At 39.8% G+C, this 16,679-nt stretch overlaps 1 protein-coding gene across 3 annotated transcripts in view; it reads left to right on the forward strand.

Moving 5' to 3' along the window:
• sptbn4a (spectrin, beta, non-erythrocytic 4a) overlaps window positions 1-16,204 on the forward strand; it is a 31,574-nt gene extending 15,370 nt beyond the window's left edge. For 2 of the 3 annotated variants that reach the window (XM_016553812.1, XM_016553811.1), the window contains exons 5-20: window positions 630-719; window positions 2,032-2,310; window positions 2,566-2,696; window positions 3,058-3,262; window positions 3,551-3,796; window positions 3,898-4,032; window positions 6,896-7,140; window positions 7,302-7,440; window positions 8,202-8,286; window positions 8,379-8,569; window positions 9,835-10,802; window positions 11,422-11,482; window positions 12,504-12,757; window positions 13,485-13,655; window positions 14,411-14,453; window positions 14,579-16,204. In XM_016553812.1, coding sequence (XP_016409298.1) covers window positions 630-719; window positions 2,032-2,310; window positions 2,566-2,696; window positions 3,058-3,262; window positions 3,551-3,796; window positions 3,898-4,032; window positions 6,896-7,140; window positions 7,302-7,440; window positions 8,202-8,286; window positions 8,379-8,569; window positions 9,835-10,802; window positions 11,422-11,482; window positions 12,504-12,757; window positions 13,485-13,655; window positions 14,411-14,453; window positions 14,579-14,953 — 3,618 coding nt within the window. In that variant the 3' untranslated portion in view covers window positions 14,954-16,204. Of the gene's footprint in view, window positions 1-629; window positions 720-2,031; window positions 2,311-2,565; window positions 2,697-3,057; window positions 3,263-3,550; window positions 3,797-3,897; window positions 4,033-6,895; window positions 7,141-7,258; window positions 7,441-8,201; window positions 8,287-8,378; window positions 8,570-9,834; window positions 10,803-11,421; window positions 11,483-12,503; window positions 12,758-13,484; window positions 13,656-14,410; window positions 14,454-14,578 lie in introns of all 3 variants that reach the window. The other variant, XM_016553813.1, reaches the window with a different exon arrangement.
• The last annotated feature ends 475 nt before the right edge of the window (window positions 16,205-16,679 follow it).

Raw genomic sequence — 16,679 nt, forward strand, 5'->3', positions numbered from 1 at the left:
TTTTGTAGGCATTAAACTGCCAGAATTTTAAAAGACGATATCTCCGTTTGCATTGAACTTTCAGCTTCGTAACTTTGCAGATGTTGTTTATGCTCAAACAGCAACATTACACACTAACTAACGTTAAAAAAGTGAAATCGCAATGAACCACCCCTTTAAAGTACAACTGTAAAAGTACAATACTCATATTTATGGCTTTTTTAATTTCTTCATTTTTAATCTTGAAACTATCAAGCTTTTATTCTGTTGGAAACCACAGGGAGCTATTTTGTTAAGCTCTTTTGTTGACAGCAGCCAGTTTGTAAGCACTTTTCTTTACTAGTTTGGGAAGATAGTTGGCGTAAATGCACTTTATAAGTGACCTGAACTCACAGCACATCCTGAGATGAGTTAAATTAAGAGATGAGTTTGTATGGAGAAGCAAATACTGTGAACTGAGCCACTCTGAGCCACTGAGAACACAGGATCATGAGCTGCTCATGTGTAAAAGAATTAAGTGCCACTCTGAAACACACAATTTCAGTCTGTGATTTTTGCATGTGCAAGCACCACAGTGTTTTTCAGAAAATATCACACTCATTTATGTACTTTACCTAAAGCCCTCTGTTTCTGAATTTTGGCTTCTTTAGGTATGGATTCAGGATCGGTTACTTTTGGCCTCATCTACAGAATATGGGACCAATCTGCAGAGTGCCCAACATTTAATCATGAACCATAAGGTGAGAGTCACAAACCTGTTGATAGAAAAACTATTGTATCCTTTTCTAAACTCTGATATAGGATTCTAGTACATTCTCAGGCAGGCAGTGGTGTTTCTGTGGTAAAGAATAAAAAAAAATCAGTGGGATATGCTTCCTTTTTACAGTTAGTCACATTAAATTAATGTGTTAAATTAACAGCTTTAGTTTTAATGCTAAAGTCATTATGAATGGCATAGCATGCACACAAAATTTCTATCACCTTAGTCAGGTTTTCATATGTCCACCTACCCACATTTTTTGGGAGAAAGTGTCCATCTAATCAATTTGAAAGGTTAGCATTGATCACATGACTTTGCACTGAGACGATGAAGGTTTTGTATTGTTTTGGGACTCCAGATGCATCAAAGATATAATATAACTCATCTGATGTAACTTCTACATTGTATGTTCTTGTATGTTATTTGTACATTCATAAAATGATGTAAGAGGATATTTCCTGCCAACATCTGTCAACTATAAGACTATAAAAGACAGAGGGAGCAGAGCAAATGAGAGGTCTGGGAATTGATGTATCTCAGTGCTTTATTATAGGTCAAGAGCCAAATATGATACAAATGCCTTTTGGAGTCTGTCATTCAATTCATTCAGCCTGTTTTTTAATCATTCTTGGTGTAAACCTGAATGTTTATATTTTATGTTTTCTATTTTAATTTTAGTTTAAGTTTTAGTACTTTTGTGTTTTTGTCATTTTTTTTAATATGTCTATATAGTTTTTGTTTTGATGTATAGTTGGTTTTAGTTTTTATACTGTTTTAAAGGGGACATTGGATGCAAAATTCACTTTTACATGGTGTTTGCATATAATGTGTCTTAGCAGTGTGTGGACACAACTAATGATACAATGATAATAATCCATTCACTACTCATTAGCATTTAAAGAGACGTGCACCAATAGAGCTGTTAATGACAAGATAAAAAGGGTGTTGTTTTACACGACCACTGAGGAATTTTAACCAAAGGATGTTACAGACATTTCATGAAGACCCTAAAGAATCATACCAACTTGTGGAAAATGGTCATCCGACATCCCCTTTAAGAAAGTGTAAAAAGCCAACTATTAATTCATTATTAATTACCTGTCGTTGTTTGATATTCCATTAGTCTTATTGTAGATTTCTGGATACAACTGAGGTTTAAGCCTGAGGATATTTAATTTAGCTGCCCTGTGTTTGATAGCCTGGTTCTCATGGCTTCTGATTCCAGTGATGTATTTTGATTGACCAGAGAGCTTTGACTGACAGCTCACTTGTGTGTATGATTGGACATGCAGGCGCTGCAGATGGAGATACAGGCTCAGAGGGGGCGGGTCGAGGAGGTGCTGGAAAGGGCGGAGGCCGTTGCTGCCCTGCGGACCCCAGAGGTGGAGCTTGTGCGGGAGGGGGCGTGGCATGTGAGGCAGCTGTGGGAGGTGCTTCAGGTAGAGATGGAACGTCGCACAGTGATGCTAGATGCCGTGAACCACGCCCAACAGTACTACACCCAGGCAGCGAAGGCGGAATCTTGGCTCAGTGGACAGAAACTTCAGGTCCTCAATGAGGAGAAAGGAAATGTATGTACTGTACCAAAAACTCAATCCATCTATAACTTAAATGACACCATTTATTTATACAACAATACTCAGGAATGTTGGGTTAATGTATTACAGTATGTTAATACACTGACGTCTTTACGTGTGTTTATTAAAAGTCTTCTTAATAGAGATTATAGTAGGGTTGTAAACTGTGGTCAATAAGATGTGGTCTGCTTGCCTTTCACTTTGTAAACCAAGATTTATTCTTTCACTCTCTCTCCTCTTTGTCTGTAGGACGAGGCCAGCACTCTTAGGTTACTAAAAGAGCAGTTGGCCTTAGAGCAAACAGTGGAGAATTATGCAGAGACAGTGAGCTCACTGTCCCAGCAGTGTCGTCGCATGCTTGAGCTGGGACATCCAGACAGGTAAATAAAGATGTGTGACTAACACTGCATCCAAATCAGGCACTCCGCAAAAAACCCTAAATGATTTCTGAAGAATCATGTGACACAGAGGACAGGAGTATTGGCTTCTGAAAATTCAGCTTTCCACAGGAATTAATTACATTTTAAAATAGAAAATAGTTATTTTAAATTGTGGTAACATTTCACAATGCCACTGTTTTTACTGTGTTTTTGATCAAATAAATGCACCCTTAGTGGGCATAAGTGACATCTTTAAAAAATCTGACCCCAAAATTTGGGTATTTGATGTAACGGAGTGTAACCAGAATTAGTTTATCTGCTGTCTGTCTCTTTCTTTCTCTTGCTCCTTTCTTTCCCTCAGTGAGCAAATTACCAAACAGCAGGCTCATATAGACCGGCTATATGTATCTCTAAAAGACCTGGTGGAACAGAGGAAAACAAAGCTGGAGCAGCAATACTGGTTGTATCAGCTGAAGCGAGAGGTGGAGGCACTGGAGAAATGGATCTCTGAGAGGGAGGCTGTCGCCAGCTCCACTGAACTCGGCCAGGACCTGGAGCACGTCACGGTATCACCGTCTCACACTCACACACACACACACTGTAAAGTGTGTCTAACTCAGGATGCAGTATACCGACATCAATGCAGTACCCTGTGTACTTTATTAATCACCCTTTTCATTACATTGACATGCATAATTTCTAAAGTCTTCTAAACTGTCGATACCACATTTAATGCGTCAAATGGATAAAACCAAGTCCCGTGCTATTGTTTTGCCATGTTGAACCTTCTGTTTTACTAAATGCTTCTGTGAACTCATCTGACATGTTGTTTTTGTGCTGTTTAATTTTCCTAGGCTCTGCAGAGCAGCTTTACTCAATTCTCGACTGAGACACGTGCAGTCGGCCAGAAGCAGATGGATTCAGTCAATAAGATGGTGAATGAGATGATTGACTGCAGTCACTCTGATGCTGCCACCATTGCAGAATGGAAAGATGGGCTGAATGAGTCCTGGGCGGATCTTCTAGAGCTCATGGAGACCAGATCGCAGATGCTTGCAGCCTCGTACCAGCTACACAAGTTCTTCACCGACTGTCAGGAGGTATACAAACACACATACAGCCATAAAACATGTATTTTAACACATTCACAGTTGATTGCAATATGAGGAATCATCAATGTGGCTGTGTTTGTGTTTTGTAGGTGCTGGTCCAGATCGAGGGAAAGATGAGACAACTACCAGAGGTGAGGTCATGTCAGGTGAGCTCAGCCAACCCTGGCACACTGCAGAGACTCCTGCACTCTTTTGAGCACTCCCTGCAGCTGCTGGTATCACAGGTAAGACTGACACTAACACACACACACGCACACACACAAAAAAACAAAAAACACAACAACACCTGTTCTGCCCAGGTGGAGCAGCCACGATAAATAAGTGCTTAGGCTGGTTCATCCTCCTGACCCAGCAAGGGGTGGTTCCCATTTCAGTTCAGGATCACAATAACACTCAGAAACACAGTTACAACCATCACACAGTGCCGAATACTATGGAAGCTTGTTTCTGCCATGGAATAAAAAAATAAAAAAGGTAAATTGCTTACTTTTTATCTCACAATTCAGACTTTTTTCTTGTAATTGCAAGTTTACATCTCGCAATTATGAATTTTTTTCTTCAGAATTCTAAGTTTACATCTCGCAAGTCTTTTTTCCCCCCTCTAAATTCTGAGTTTATGTCTGGCAATTTGAACTTTTTTTCTGAATTCTTCTGAAATGTTGCATTTCTGTTTTTTTTTTTTTTTCTGCCACGGGATAAAATAATAAAAAAACATAATCATTACTTTTTATCTTGCAATTCTGACTCCTTTTCTCGCAATTGTCAGTTTATGCATCAGTGTGGAAAGGACTGAAAGACATCACCAACTACAAGACACCATCCCCCAGCACTGTGGAGAATCAACAACTGGTCAACGATTTGAATGAGTTTTATTGCAGGTTTGAAAAACCCTGTCTCACACCCCACACCCATTCTGACCTTCTCTCCATGGATCTATTAACACCTCCAGCAACCCCCCTCTCCCCCTTCCTGCACTTCAGGTCTATGAAAGGGATGTGTGTCAGGTCTTCCGGAAACAGAAGAGAAAAACAGCACCTGGCCCAGACTGTGTTACACCAGTCTGTCTAAAAACCTGTGCTGACCGGCTGGCCCCCATCTTCACACAGATCTTCAACAGATCACTGGAGCTGTGCGAAGTCTCTTCCTGCTTAAAACGCTCCACCATCATCCCCATCCCAAAGAAACCCAAAATTACAGGACTAAATGACTACAGACCTGTGGCTTTAACGTCTGTGGTCATGAAGTCATTTGAAAGACTGGTGCTGGCCCACCTGAAGGACATCACTGGACCCTTGCTGGACCCCCTGCAGTTTGCTTACCGAGCAAACAGGTCTGTAGCTGATGCAGTCAACATGGGACTGCATTTTATCTTACAACATCTGGACAGACCAGGGACTTATGTGAGGATCCTGTTTTTGGACTTCAGCTCGACCTTAAACACTATCATCCTAAACCTCCTCCTGTCCAAATTAACTCAGCTCTCTGTACCCACCTCCATCTGCCATTGGATCACCAGCTTCCTGACAGACAGGCAGCATCCAATAAGGCTGGGAAAATTCTCATCCAGCACCCACACCATCAGCACTGGCTGGCCCCAGGGATGTGTTCTCTCCCCACTGCTCTTCTCCTTGTACACCAACGACTGCACCTCTAAAGACCCCTCTGTCAAGCTCCTGAAGTTTGCAGATGACACCACACTTATCGGCCTCATCCAGGACTGAGATGAGTCTGCTTACAGAAAGGAGGTTAAAGAGTTGGCTGTCTGGTGCGGTTATAATAACCTGGAGCTGAACACACTCAAAACAGTGGAGATGATAGTGGACTTTAGGAGGAACCCTCCTGCACTCCCCCCACTCACCATCATGGACAGCACTGTAACAACAGTGGAGTCATTCAAGTCCTGGGCACCACCATCTCTCAGTACCTGAAGTGGAAGTTCCACATAGACTCCATTGTCAAGAAGGCCCAGCAGAGGCTGTACTTCCTTTGCCAGCTGAGGAAGTTCAACCTGCCACAGGAGCTGCTGATACAGTTCTACTCTGCAGTCACTGAATCCGTCCTCTGCACTTCTATAACTGTCTGGTTCAGCTCAGCTATCAAATCAGACCTTAGAAGATTGCTGCGGATAGTCCGGACTGCTGAGCGAATCACTAGTACAACCTACCCTACTCTCCAAGAACTGTACTCATCCAGAGTGAGTAAAAGAGCTGGCAAAATCATTTTGGACCCTTATACCCAGCCCACTTCCTCTTTGAACTGTTGCTGTCTGGTCGGCGCTACAGAGCACTGAGCACCAAGACGGCCAGGCATAAGAATTCCCTCAGGCAATCCATCTCATGAAGAGTTAACTTGGCAATAAACATGTAATAGACAACACTACTTATACATTTATTTATTTATTTATTTATTTAACACACATATCTCTTTTTACATTTCCTTGCATTTGTACATAACACACCTGTACACACAAATCTATTGTAAATATATCTAAACCATCTGTCTACTTTGTATATTGTGTATTTTTAAAAATATTTTTTGAATATTGTTATTTCCTATTTACTTATCCTATTTTTATTCTTTTTATTATCAGTGTCTTGTCACTGTCATTCTGTTTGCGCTGTGGAAGCTTCTGTCACCAAAACAAATTCCTTGTATGTGTAAACATACCTGGCAATAAAGCTCTTTCTGATTCTGATTCTGACAATTCACACTTTTCTTCTTCAATTGTGAGTTTATATCTCACAATTCTTAGTTTATATCTTACAATTCTGAGTGTATTAGAATTGCAAGAGGAAGATTTGTGAGATAAAAAGTCGCAATTACCTTTTTTATTTTTCTGTCCCATGGCTGAAACAAGCTTCTATAAAATACCAACCAGAATGAGTTAAGAGATAAACAAGTAGCTGTTAATTAAATTAAATTTAAATAGGCTAATTTGAAGTAGTTTTAATAGTTTTATTAAACGTATTAATAAAAAAGCATTTGGTATATAACAAATAACCTTGTATGTGACAATATTTTTAGATACCCCCAAGTGTCAGTAAATAGAGACAAGGAATTTTACCATTGCTTTTACCTTTACTTCAGGTGCGCCAACTACAAGAAAACGCAGCTCAGCTGCGTGCGATTTATGCCGGGGAGAAGGCAGATGCCATTTTTTCCCGTGAGCAGGAAGTGATGCAGGCCTGGAAAGAGCTCCTTGTTGCATGTGAGGGCAGCCGTGTACAGGTTACCACAGTAACCGATAAGATCCAGTTCTTCGCTGTGGTGCGGGAATTGAGCATGTGGATGGATGGAATAATGGGACAGATTGGCTCAACTGACGATGCCAGGTACCAGATCAATTATAGAACCATCTGAACTATCCTGAATATACAATTGGATTTAAACCAATTACAGTAGACAATGTGCATCAGGGTAATGTGTGTGCGTGTTTCTTGTTTGTGTCTGGGCGTGGGTTTTGGTGTCGGGCGGGTCCTTGTGTACGTGTCAGGGACCTCTCTGTGCTGGAGGGCATGATGTCCCAACATCAGAATCTGAAGAGTAAGATAGATAACAAGAGCAAGAACTTTGTGCATTGCGTGGAGATGGGAAAGATGCTGCTCGCTGCACGCAACCCTGCAGCTGAAGAGGTACACACATACTCAAACGCTGAACCCTCTATGTGCACACCTTTAAATGTGCAAACATATACATGGAGCTAAAGTTAACCTGGTAAAATTAACTCAAACCTGGATTTGTCAACATTTATAATGCAAACTGCATCAAATCTTAATAAAGGCATTTTCCAAAAACACAAATGACCAGGCTCATGTCTTTTGCCTTTATATGGATTATGGGTTTATGTGAGCTTAATGTTAATGTTACAGAGGCTGATTTTTATTAAAACATTTGACACACAATACCAGTCAAAGGTTTGGGGTTTGTAAGATTTTTTTAAAAAGAAGCCTGTCATGCTCACCAAGGGTTTGATCAAATATACAAAAGAATTTTATATTGTGGAATATTATTCAAAAAAATTATATTATTTATATTATTTAAAAAAAAAGATATTTAGATGTTTTTGTGGAAATCACGTCTTTTTTTCAGGATTCTTTGATGAACAGAAAGTTCTAAAGAACAGAATTTATTTGAAATAGAAATGTAGTGTAACATTGTAAATGTCTTTACGTTCAATATGTGTCCTTATTAAATAAAAGTATTAATTTCTTTCCAAAATCAATAAATACTGACCCCAGACTTTTGAACAGTAGTGTAGAGGTATAAGGATTTAAATTTTGTTTCTCTTCCGTTCCGCACTTTTGCATTGCATGCACTTTTGTGTTTTGCATTGAACATGGATCATTTGCCGTCAGTGTTCTGCTCATAAATGATTACATACCCTCTGAACCAGGTAAAGGAAAAGCTGGAGTATATCATGGCAAAGCAGAAAGAACTGAATGAGCGATGGGAACAGCACTGGGAGAAGCTTCAGCAAGGTCAGTGATGACATTGTTGTAATGTCATGTTAAAAGTCTGCCAATCTGATCCTTCCTCAGAGTTATCTAAAAGCTTTATTTGTGCCCTTCAGCCCAGCAGAGGCTGCAGTCTACCCAGCTGGGATCGGTGGAGCAGTCCTGGCTCACAATCAAGGAACCAATCACTCCAAATACTCGTGAGGAAGGGGGTGGGACAGATGAGGTGGAGGAGCTGATTCGCCGACATGAAGCGTTCCGGAAGGCCGCGTCCACATGGAAGGATCATTTCAACTCATTACGACAGGTCATTATGGAATCAAAGATTTATGTATAAACAGAGTCAGCACCAGCACAACACTGAAGAGGGTCAGAAGTAACGAAAGGGGGGTGATGACATAACGCAGAATATCCCCAGCTATATGAAGTGGCCCATTCATGTATTTGTCAGTTATAAACAAACCTGTTGTTACTACAACTATGAAACTAAAAGCTACTGAACAACTCACAGTAGCAAAGCATTGAATAATATTAAATATTATTAATATTAAAAATAAAAATCGCCAAGGCCAACATATTCAAATATTTGACTTGATATCTGTTATATAAACATGTTTTAGACACCAGATATAAATGTCTTAGATACACAATTTCAGCAGTTTTACCATGAATACAGACAAGTTACCATGATACTACTACTACCAAATATAAATAATTGTGTCTACTTTACTATAAAACACACGTTCCCTGGGACCATTTCAGTAATGTAACACACTTATTGACCATAATGGTAAGTGAGAACAGCCAGAACTGCAAATGGTGACTATCAATAACAATATAGTAAAATAAACTAAATAGTTCACTGAACGTGATAAAACAATTGTAATCATACCATTAACATACTCAGTAAATCTGCATTCTTCATGGCTCGGGAATTTCAATGTAACATAGATTAATGAGATATATGTGCCAATCAAAATGTGATATTGTGAAAAAATTTGCTAAGCAGTAACCTAATATTAAAGGGGTCATATGATGCGCTTTCAATTTTTCCTTTCTCTTTGACTGGTCGCTGAGGAAATACATCAACTTATACATCAAATTATACAACAAATACATCAACGTGCTGTGGATCGCCAGATCGGCTTTCACCGTGGACGAAGCGGAGTCCAGCCCGGGGTCGTCACATGTGGTTGCCGCAAGCCCGCCGGCTGCTCCTTCGTCGAATCCGCCGGCTGCAGCTCACTCTAGCCCGCCGGCTGCAGCTCACTCTAGGTCGCCGTGTGTGACGCTGTGTGTTTCGTTGTGAAAGCGAAACTACTTTGTTTGGTCTTCCAAAAATGGACACGACTAGCTCTTTTTAGCAACATCATATGACTTAATGCTACAAAACAAATGCACCTGGCAATTGTAATTTATTTTCTGTTTCACCATTAAAATCCCTTTTCACATTCATTTTGACTGAGGGGGCAGGACAGTCTGGTTGACGTGGCACTGGCCCTGCATATAAATAACAGAAATCTGAGAACTAAAAGATCTTTGTGTAACTTTCTCTCTCTCCTCCATCTGCAGGCAGAGAAGATGAAGGAGGAACTGAACAAGCCACCTTCTACCTCCTCTCTCCTCAGCAGGCAGATGTTCCCTCTCTCTTGTCTTGTGCCCAGCTCCTCTTCTTCGTCTTCGTCCTCCTCTCTCTTCCGTAACCCACTTCAGGACTCACTACTGGAGTCCAAGCCCGGGCCGGACCTCATGTACGCCACAGAACACACAGTGGTGAACACACTCACTCAACGGCTCGGGTCCACCCTGAACCCCTACACGCCTGTCATGAATGGCTCCTCCTACCATGGGCTAAACCAGCCATCAGGGGTTGTGGCAGAGGGTCTTTCGTACCATGGGCTAAAACAACAGGGTGTTTCAGGGTTGGATAATTCCAGCTATCAAGGGTTAAACCAACAAGTTGGTGTCTTGGGTGTGAACAGCTCCAGCTACACTGGACTAAACCAACAGGGTGTTTTAGGAGAGGACAACTCCAGCTACCACAACCTGAACCATTTAGGTGCTGTGGGGGTAGGGGTTGAGCCCAAAATGGGATATGCTTGGCAGCACCTGAAAGCTGACTGCCTTCAGCCCAAAATCAACCACATTCACAAAGCTGTTCCACCTTTACTGGAGGCGCACCGAGCCCAGCTCGCTGGTGGAGGAGCAAACATGCCAGCTCCTCCTATGGGCCTGGACCCCTCCCTGGAGATGATCCACAGCCGTTTACAGAGAGACCCCCGCGGGAGCCGATCTGACCCGCAGATGGATCACTTGAGGCGAGAGAGAGAGTACCGGCTTGGCCGACAGACCTCCAGCGAGCAGGAGATCCAGGCACGACTTAACGAGCTCCCGCTGATTGTTAGGCAGGAACGCTACCGTCGAAGAATGGAGAGACAGTCGTCCAGTGAGCAGGAGGGCAGCGGTAGGCAGAGAGTTCAGAAACATGACTCCAGCGATGCAGAATCTGGGAAAGAGCCGTCTGACAAGAGACCATCCGGGTGAGTGCTTCTGTATATGTGTTTGCTTAGCTATATTTTGGGAACAAAACATCCTTTCTGAGATGCCTTAGAGGTAAAAAATAACTCATAAATTTGGTAAAGGAAATTTTTATTCTAAAAACCCAAAATGTTTGCATTTAGGGTTACATTTAGGGTTCGGGTAAGTGTTAAAGATCCCCACGTTTTGCGGTTGTTAATTTAAAACGATAAAATATAATTTTCATTCATTGAAATAATTAAAATAAAATAAAAATTTAAGATTAAAAATCTAAACCAAAATTAGAATAGTTGCCGTGGCAACTAACTGAAATAAAAAAGGTGAAGTGCTAAAATTACTAAAATTAAAACTGAAATAAAAATAAAGCTAAATAGACATATAAAAAATTAAAAGGCAAATTAAATTAAAACTGAAAATATAAAAGCAAAACCTAATTAAACATTAATAATAGTATAAAAATAATAATAAAGCAAAGTTTTGAGTGTAGAAAATATAAATAGCTCAATATAAAAACTGAAGTCAAAGTCCCTGCCATGATAAAACAACAAGTGTGTGTGTGTGTGTTCTTATCTGTATATGAGTATCTAACTTAGTTGGCTTTCTCATCTTTTTGTTTTTTAGGGAGAAGCGTTCCACTATGGCTGAGATTGTTGAGCAAGTGCAGGAGAGAGAAGCTTGCCATGTATGTGGCGTGTCTGTACTGGAATTTAATATTTGTCATAGATTTAATTCACATCATGCATCATATTCCCCCTCACTATTTTAATGCATCATCATCACAATTAGAAATACTCCACTGTTCAAAGGTTTGGGGTCGGTAGAATTGAACTCTTATGCTCACTAAGGCTATTTGATAAAAATACAGTAAAAACTGTAACATTGTGAAATATTATTACAATTTAAAAAAAAGAAAACATTTTTCTATTTAAATATATTTTCAGTAGCCATTAGTCTTCAGTGTCACATAATCCTTCAGAAATCCTTGTAATATGCTGATTTAGTGCTCAAGAAAGTTCAAAAGAACAGCATTTATTTGAAATATATATTTTTTGTACCAATGTAAGATCTTAACTGTTTCTTTTTTTAAATAAAGTTATTACTTTTCAAAAGAAAAAAGAATCGTAATGACCCCAAACTTTTAAGCAGTAGTGTATGTTCAGGTGATTCTCTTTTTCCAGAAAATCAGTCCACACACACGGCTGATTTAAAGGTTGAGGATTTTTCTACCATTTGTGCCATCCAAAGAGAAATAAGAGTAGTCTTACTGCAGGTACAGTGCCTCTGGAGTATCTTGGTTCGGTGTCTTGCTCAAGAGCACAATAGTGATAGAGCAGAATTGTGATCTCAGTAATTCTCCACTTTCTGGGTCACCTTGCATCCTCTGAAACTTGGGACTGCCCCCTAAACATTTTAGTCAGCAGCTCAGACTCTTAAGTATCTCTTTATGTTTTATTGTTCAGGTAAGATTGATCTTATGCAGACTTTGACTTTGCTGTATGCAGATATAAATGGAGGTGTGGTACAGTATTCATATATTTTTAATTACAGATGGAAGATACAGCACTTGAGAATGTGAGAATGTGAGGCACAACACACCTAATTTCCATATACACCCATTTAGTTTTTTTTTTATATAGTTCAGTTTTTTGTTTTCTTATAATAAAACAATTCTGCATCATACATTCACAAAGAATATTTTTCAGGCGAAGGGAGAGGCATACAGACCACCCAGCAGCCTCTCTGCACCAGTGAGCCGTCTGGATCGCCCTCGAGCTCGAGACCGCCCCAAACCACGACGAAGACCTCGTCCAAAAGAACCCGAGGAGCCACGGCGGTCCCGTTCTGCACCGGCTCAGAGCGTCCCATCCACACCTCACCCTCCTACCCACACCGTCCATCATGAGGGCTTCCTGTACAGGAAACATGAAGAGGAGGGGAAAGAGAGAAGCCCAAACAGGTGTGCTTCTTACTAGCTGCTAGTAACTGATTGCAATGTCCTGACATGATCTCTATTGACTTTTTTTCATGATTTTTTCCACTGATCACTATAATCTTATTATGAATAGTCTAAATGCTTTTCGTTGCTACTGCTAATACACTAGCAATCCTATTACCAAGCTAATAGCTAATTATGCTAATGCTATCCACAAATAATACTGTGTTCAGAATAGCATGCATTGCTAGATAGTATACAAACACATTATGCACAGCATAAATTACATAAGTTGTATATTACATTGTTGCTGCATGACTTACCCTGCCATTTTACAAGTTAGAGATTACATTCTGGTAATTGATGTACATCATGGAAAATAGCATGGTGAATAACTATTGAGTGAGTGCTAACTGAATTTGATGTATTTAGAGTGATCTGGACCATTACATACTGAATTTATACTACATCCAGTATAGAGTTGGGGTTGTATACGGCATACTGAGGTTCATCATTCAAATATAATAAGAATATTCAAGATTGTGGGAACTAATGAATCTGTCATTTAAAACCTACATTCTGATCAACCACTATTTTTAATATTGGAGGGGATTTGTCAGTGGTGGTCTTGGCCCAATAGTGTATTAGAAATGCTGTTCTTTGTGTATTTGTCTGCTAATAGAAATAATAAATGCCTTGGTGATGCCTAGTAACTCACAAAGTTATTCCTAACTTTCTACACCTCCTGCAGCAAGTCGTGGGTAAATCTGTTCTGTGTGCTCAAACAAGGGGAGATTGGTTTCTATAAGGACGCACGCCACAAAACCACACCCTACAATGATGAGCCACTTCTTAACTTGGCCATTTGCGAATTTGACACTACCAACGGATATAAAAAGAAGAAGAATGTGTTCATTCTCAGGTAAAATTAACTGTGATCTTTAATGACTACCGTACTGCCTGCGAAGCTACAAAAAACAATGACAACCATGCAGGAAGTGCATTTTAAGTATAGGTTCCATTAAAATCCTGTGCTTTTTGCAGTTTTTGTTGATTTATTTCCTTTTGAAACAATATGATATGGGGTGGGACATAATGAAGGATTGCCTTTTTCCTTTTCTTTTAAAAAATAAATAAATGAATGCCTCACTTCAGCAAGGATGCATTAAATTGATCAAACGTGACCGAAATCTTTGTAGAATTATGTTACTTTGTATTTTCACATTTCAGATAACTGCCTTTTTAAACTTTCTATTCATCAAAGAATCTTGAAAAAAATGCATCACCGTTTCCACAAAAATATTAAGCAGCACAATTGTTTTCAACATTAATAATAAGAAAACTTTCTTGAGCACTAAATCAGCATTTCAGAATGATTTCTGAAGGATCATGTGACACTGAAGACTGGAGTAATGGCTGCTGAAAATTCAGCTTTTCCATCACAGGAATAAATTATATTTTAAAATAAAGTAAAATGGAATTTTTAAAAATGTAATAATATTTCACAATATTACTGTTTTACTGTATTTCTAATTAAATTGATGAGCATTGGTGAGCATAAGAGACTTCTTTCTCTGCAGTGTACTGTTTGCCAAAGCCAAAAACACTTATTTCTGTATGATCCTTCCCTTTTAACACTTTTTATTTATATATGTATGTGTTTATAATGTTTTTTAGGACCACTGCTGAAGGGGACTACATCTTCCTGGCTAAGGATGAGGTATGTCAGACAAAGCCCCACCTGAGTGAAAAAAAGAAAAAAAAATGTTGTTAAATTGTTTGGTAAAGATTCTGCCTATTGCGTCCATATTACAAGTGTGTGTGTGTGTGTGTTCTGTCTCACAGGAGGATCTGAAAGGTTGGGTCAACAGCATCAATGCTAGCCTGAAGGAGATCGAGGAAATTGCCAAGTGGGAGAAAGCCACAAACTCCTCCACCGACCCTGACAAATCAGAGCGCAAGGAGCGCTCTGAAGGGGCGGAGCCATCCGAGGGGGCGGAGAGATCAGAGAGGTCAGAGAAGTCTGAGCGTTCAGACCGATCAGATAAAATAGAAGCATCGGACAAAAGCTCAGAAAAGAGGGACACATCCGAGAAGGAGAATGGAGATAGAGGTGGAAGAGGAGAGAGGGGAGAACGAGGGGAGAGAGAGAGGGGCGAACGAGGAGACCGGGGTTCCAGGGGTTCCAGGGGTTCCAGCACTTCGGGAAAAAGCAAATGACTCATCCTTCTACACCTTTATTTACTCATCCATCACAAAATCTTTCCAGAGATAAGACAGGACTTGCGTTTCTCTGTCTCTGTTGCTCTGTTTGTCCTGACAGCCTGATTTCAGGACAGACGTAATTGTCCCTTGAATGTGTCGATGTGTGTCTGTGTGCGTGTGCCAATGTGTTGAAGAGAACATCTGTGAAAGAATATGAAAAGAACAGTATATGAACTTATCCCAGCATCAGAAGGCCAGTTCAGCCGCCCTGCTTGACTCTCACAGAAAAGGCACTTTAAATTATTGAGGATGACTATAGCCCTCTTAATATTTTAGAAACGTTTTCTCGAAGCAATATACTGTACGTAGTAACCGATGCCGCTTGTTTTAGCTGCTCTGCACTTCCAAGCGAGTGCGAGAGAGAGAAAGTGACAGAGAAGTCTTTCAGAGAGAAATCTGGTGCGGTAGGAGGGACAGTGTTCCTCCTGATCGGCATCCATACACACGAACACGCACAGTGCATCATGGGAAAATGTTTGGTATGGAATACCATTCTCTCACCCGAGGCCGCACAAGTCTTCCACCTGCTGCTTGTAGTAATGGTTTTAATCATGCGAGATGCTTCACAGTACTGTGGTGAGTGTGATTCAGTCCGAATTACACCCGATAAAGAGTCTCGATCACAATATGTGAATTTAATGTGGCAGTGTGTGTGTGTATGTGTGTGTGAATACAGCTCCGTCCAGAAGGAGATCAAATGTACTATGTATAACCTCATTGATCGTATTTATTAGGTTATCATGATACAAATTTAAAGTGCAAGGTTAATCTTCCCAGAACTAAGAGGAAGTACGATCAAACACCCCAGTATGTGTACAAATATGCTGCTTTTTATCATCTCTGCCCCCTTACATCACTCTTTGATTGTAAAATGATTAGTACACATAAAATAGGGTGTCTGTGACTTTGTCATGCTATAAAGAAAAAGACTGTATATATATATATATTTGTATATATACTAGTAAACGAGATTTACTTCTATGAGCTGCAGCGTCTAATTACAAAAAAAAAAATTAATAATTTTTATCAACCTATGAAAATGTAACAAGTTAAACAGAGTTGTTTAAAGTGCCCCTGGCTGAATTTAGACGGTAAATATGTGCGTTAGCCTCCTTTTCCAGGATCCCTTGTATACGGAAATGCAACTTTTACTGTTTACGGTTTGTTTGTTTTGACCAGGGCAAAAGATCAGGATACTTGTAAAAAGAAATCACCATTAAAACCCTCATCAGAGACTGTTTTGTGTTTAATATAAATGTTAAGAAAATGTCTCTTGACAGCTGTTGCAATTCCTGTGACAAAGACAATGATTTTCCCCTTAAAATAGTTCAAATATATGGGTGCAAATTATATTTACACAGATGTGATAAAAATAAAAAGATCAGAATAAACAATAAAAAATAAATAAATTAGTGTTTTTAAGGTGTTTTTTCCACTTATTTGTAATGATGGTCCTAAGGCTTCAATTTAAGCTGTAAATCACTTTGGTGAGGTCAAGCTTCTCCTATCTAGCTCAGACTTGTTCTTCTGACTGGCCTCATTGTCTATGCAACAGCAAATATCAGCATCATACTAAAACCAATTTCTGAAATGGAGATTAAATGGTGTGGAATACAACACTAATTGACAGATTGTTCGTTTTCGTGATACAGACACACTTGACCCCTGATCAGCTCCAGTA

Source organism: Sinocyclocheilus rhinocerous, unplaced genomic scaffold (assembly GCF_001515625.1).
Source record: "Sinocyclocheilus rhinocerous isolate Xijiao unplaced genomic scaffold, SAMN03320098_v1.1 scaffold615, whole genome shotgun sequence".
Taxonomy (NCBI): Eukaryota; Metazoa; Chordata; class Actinopteri; order Cypriniformes; family Cyprinidae; genus Sinocyclocheilus; species Sinocyclocheilus rhinocerous.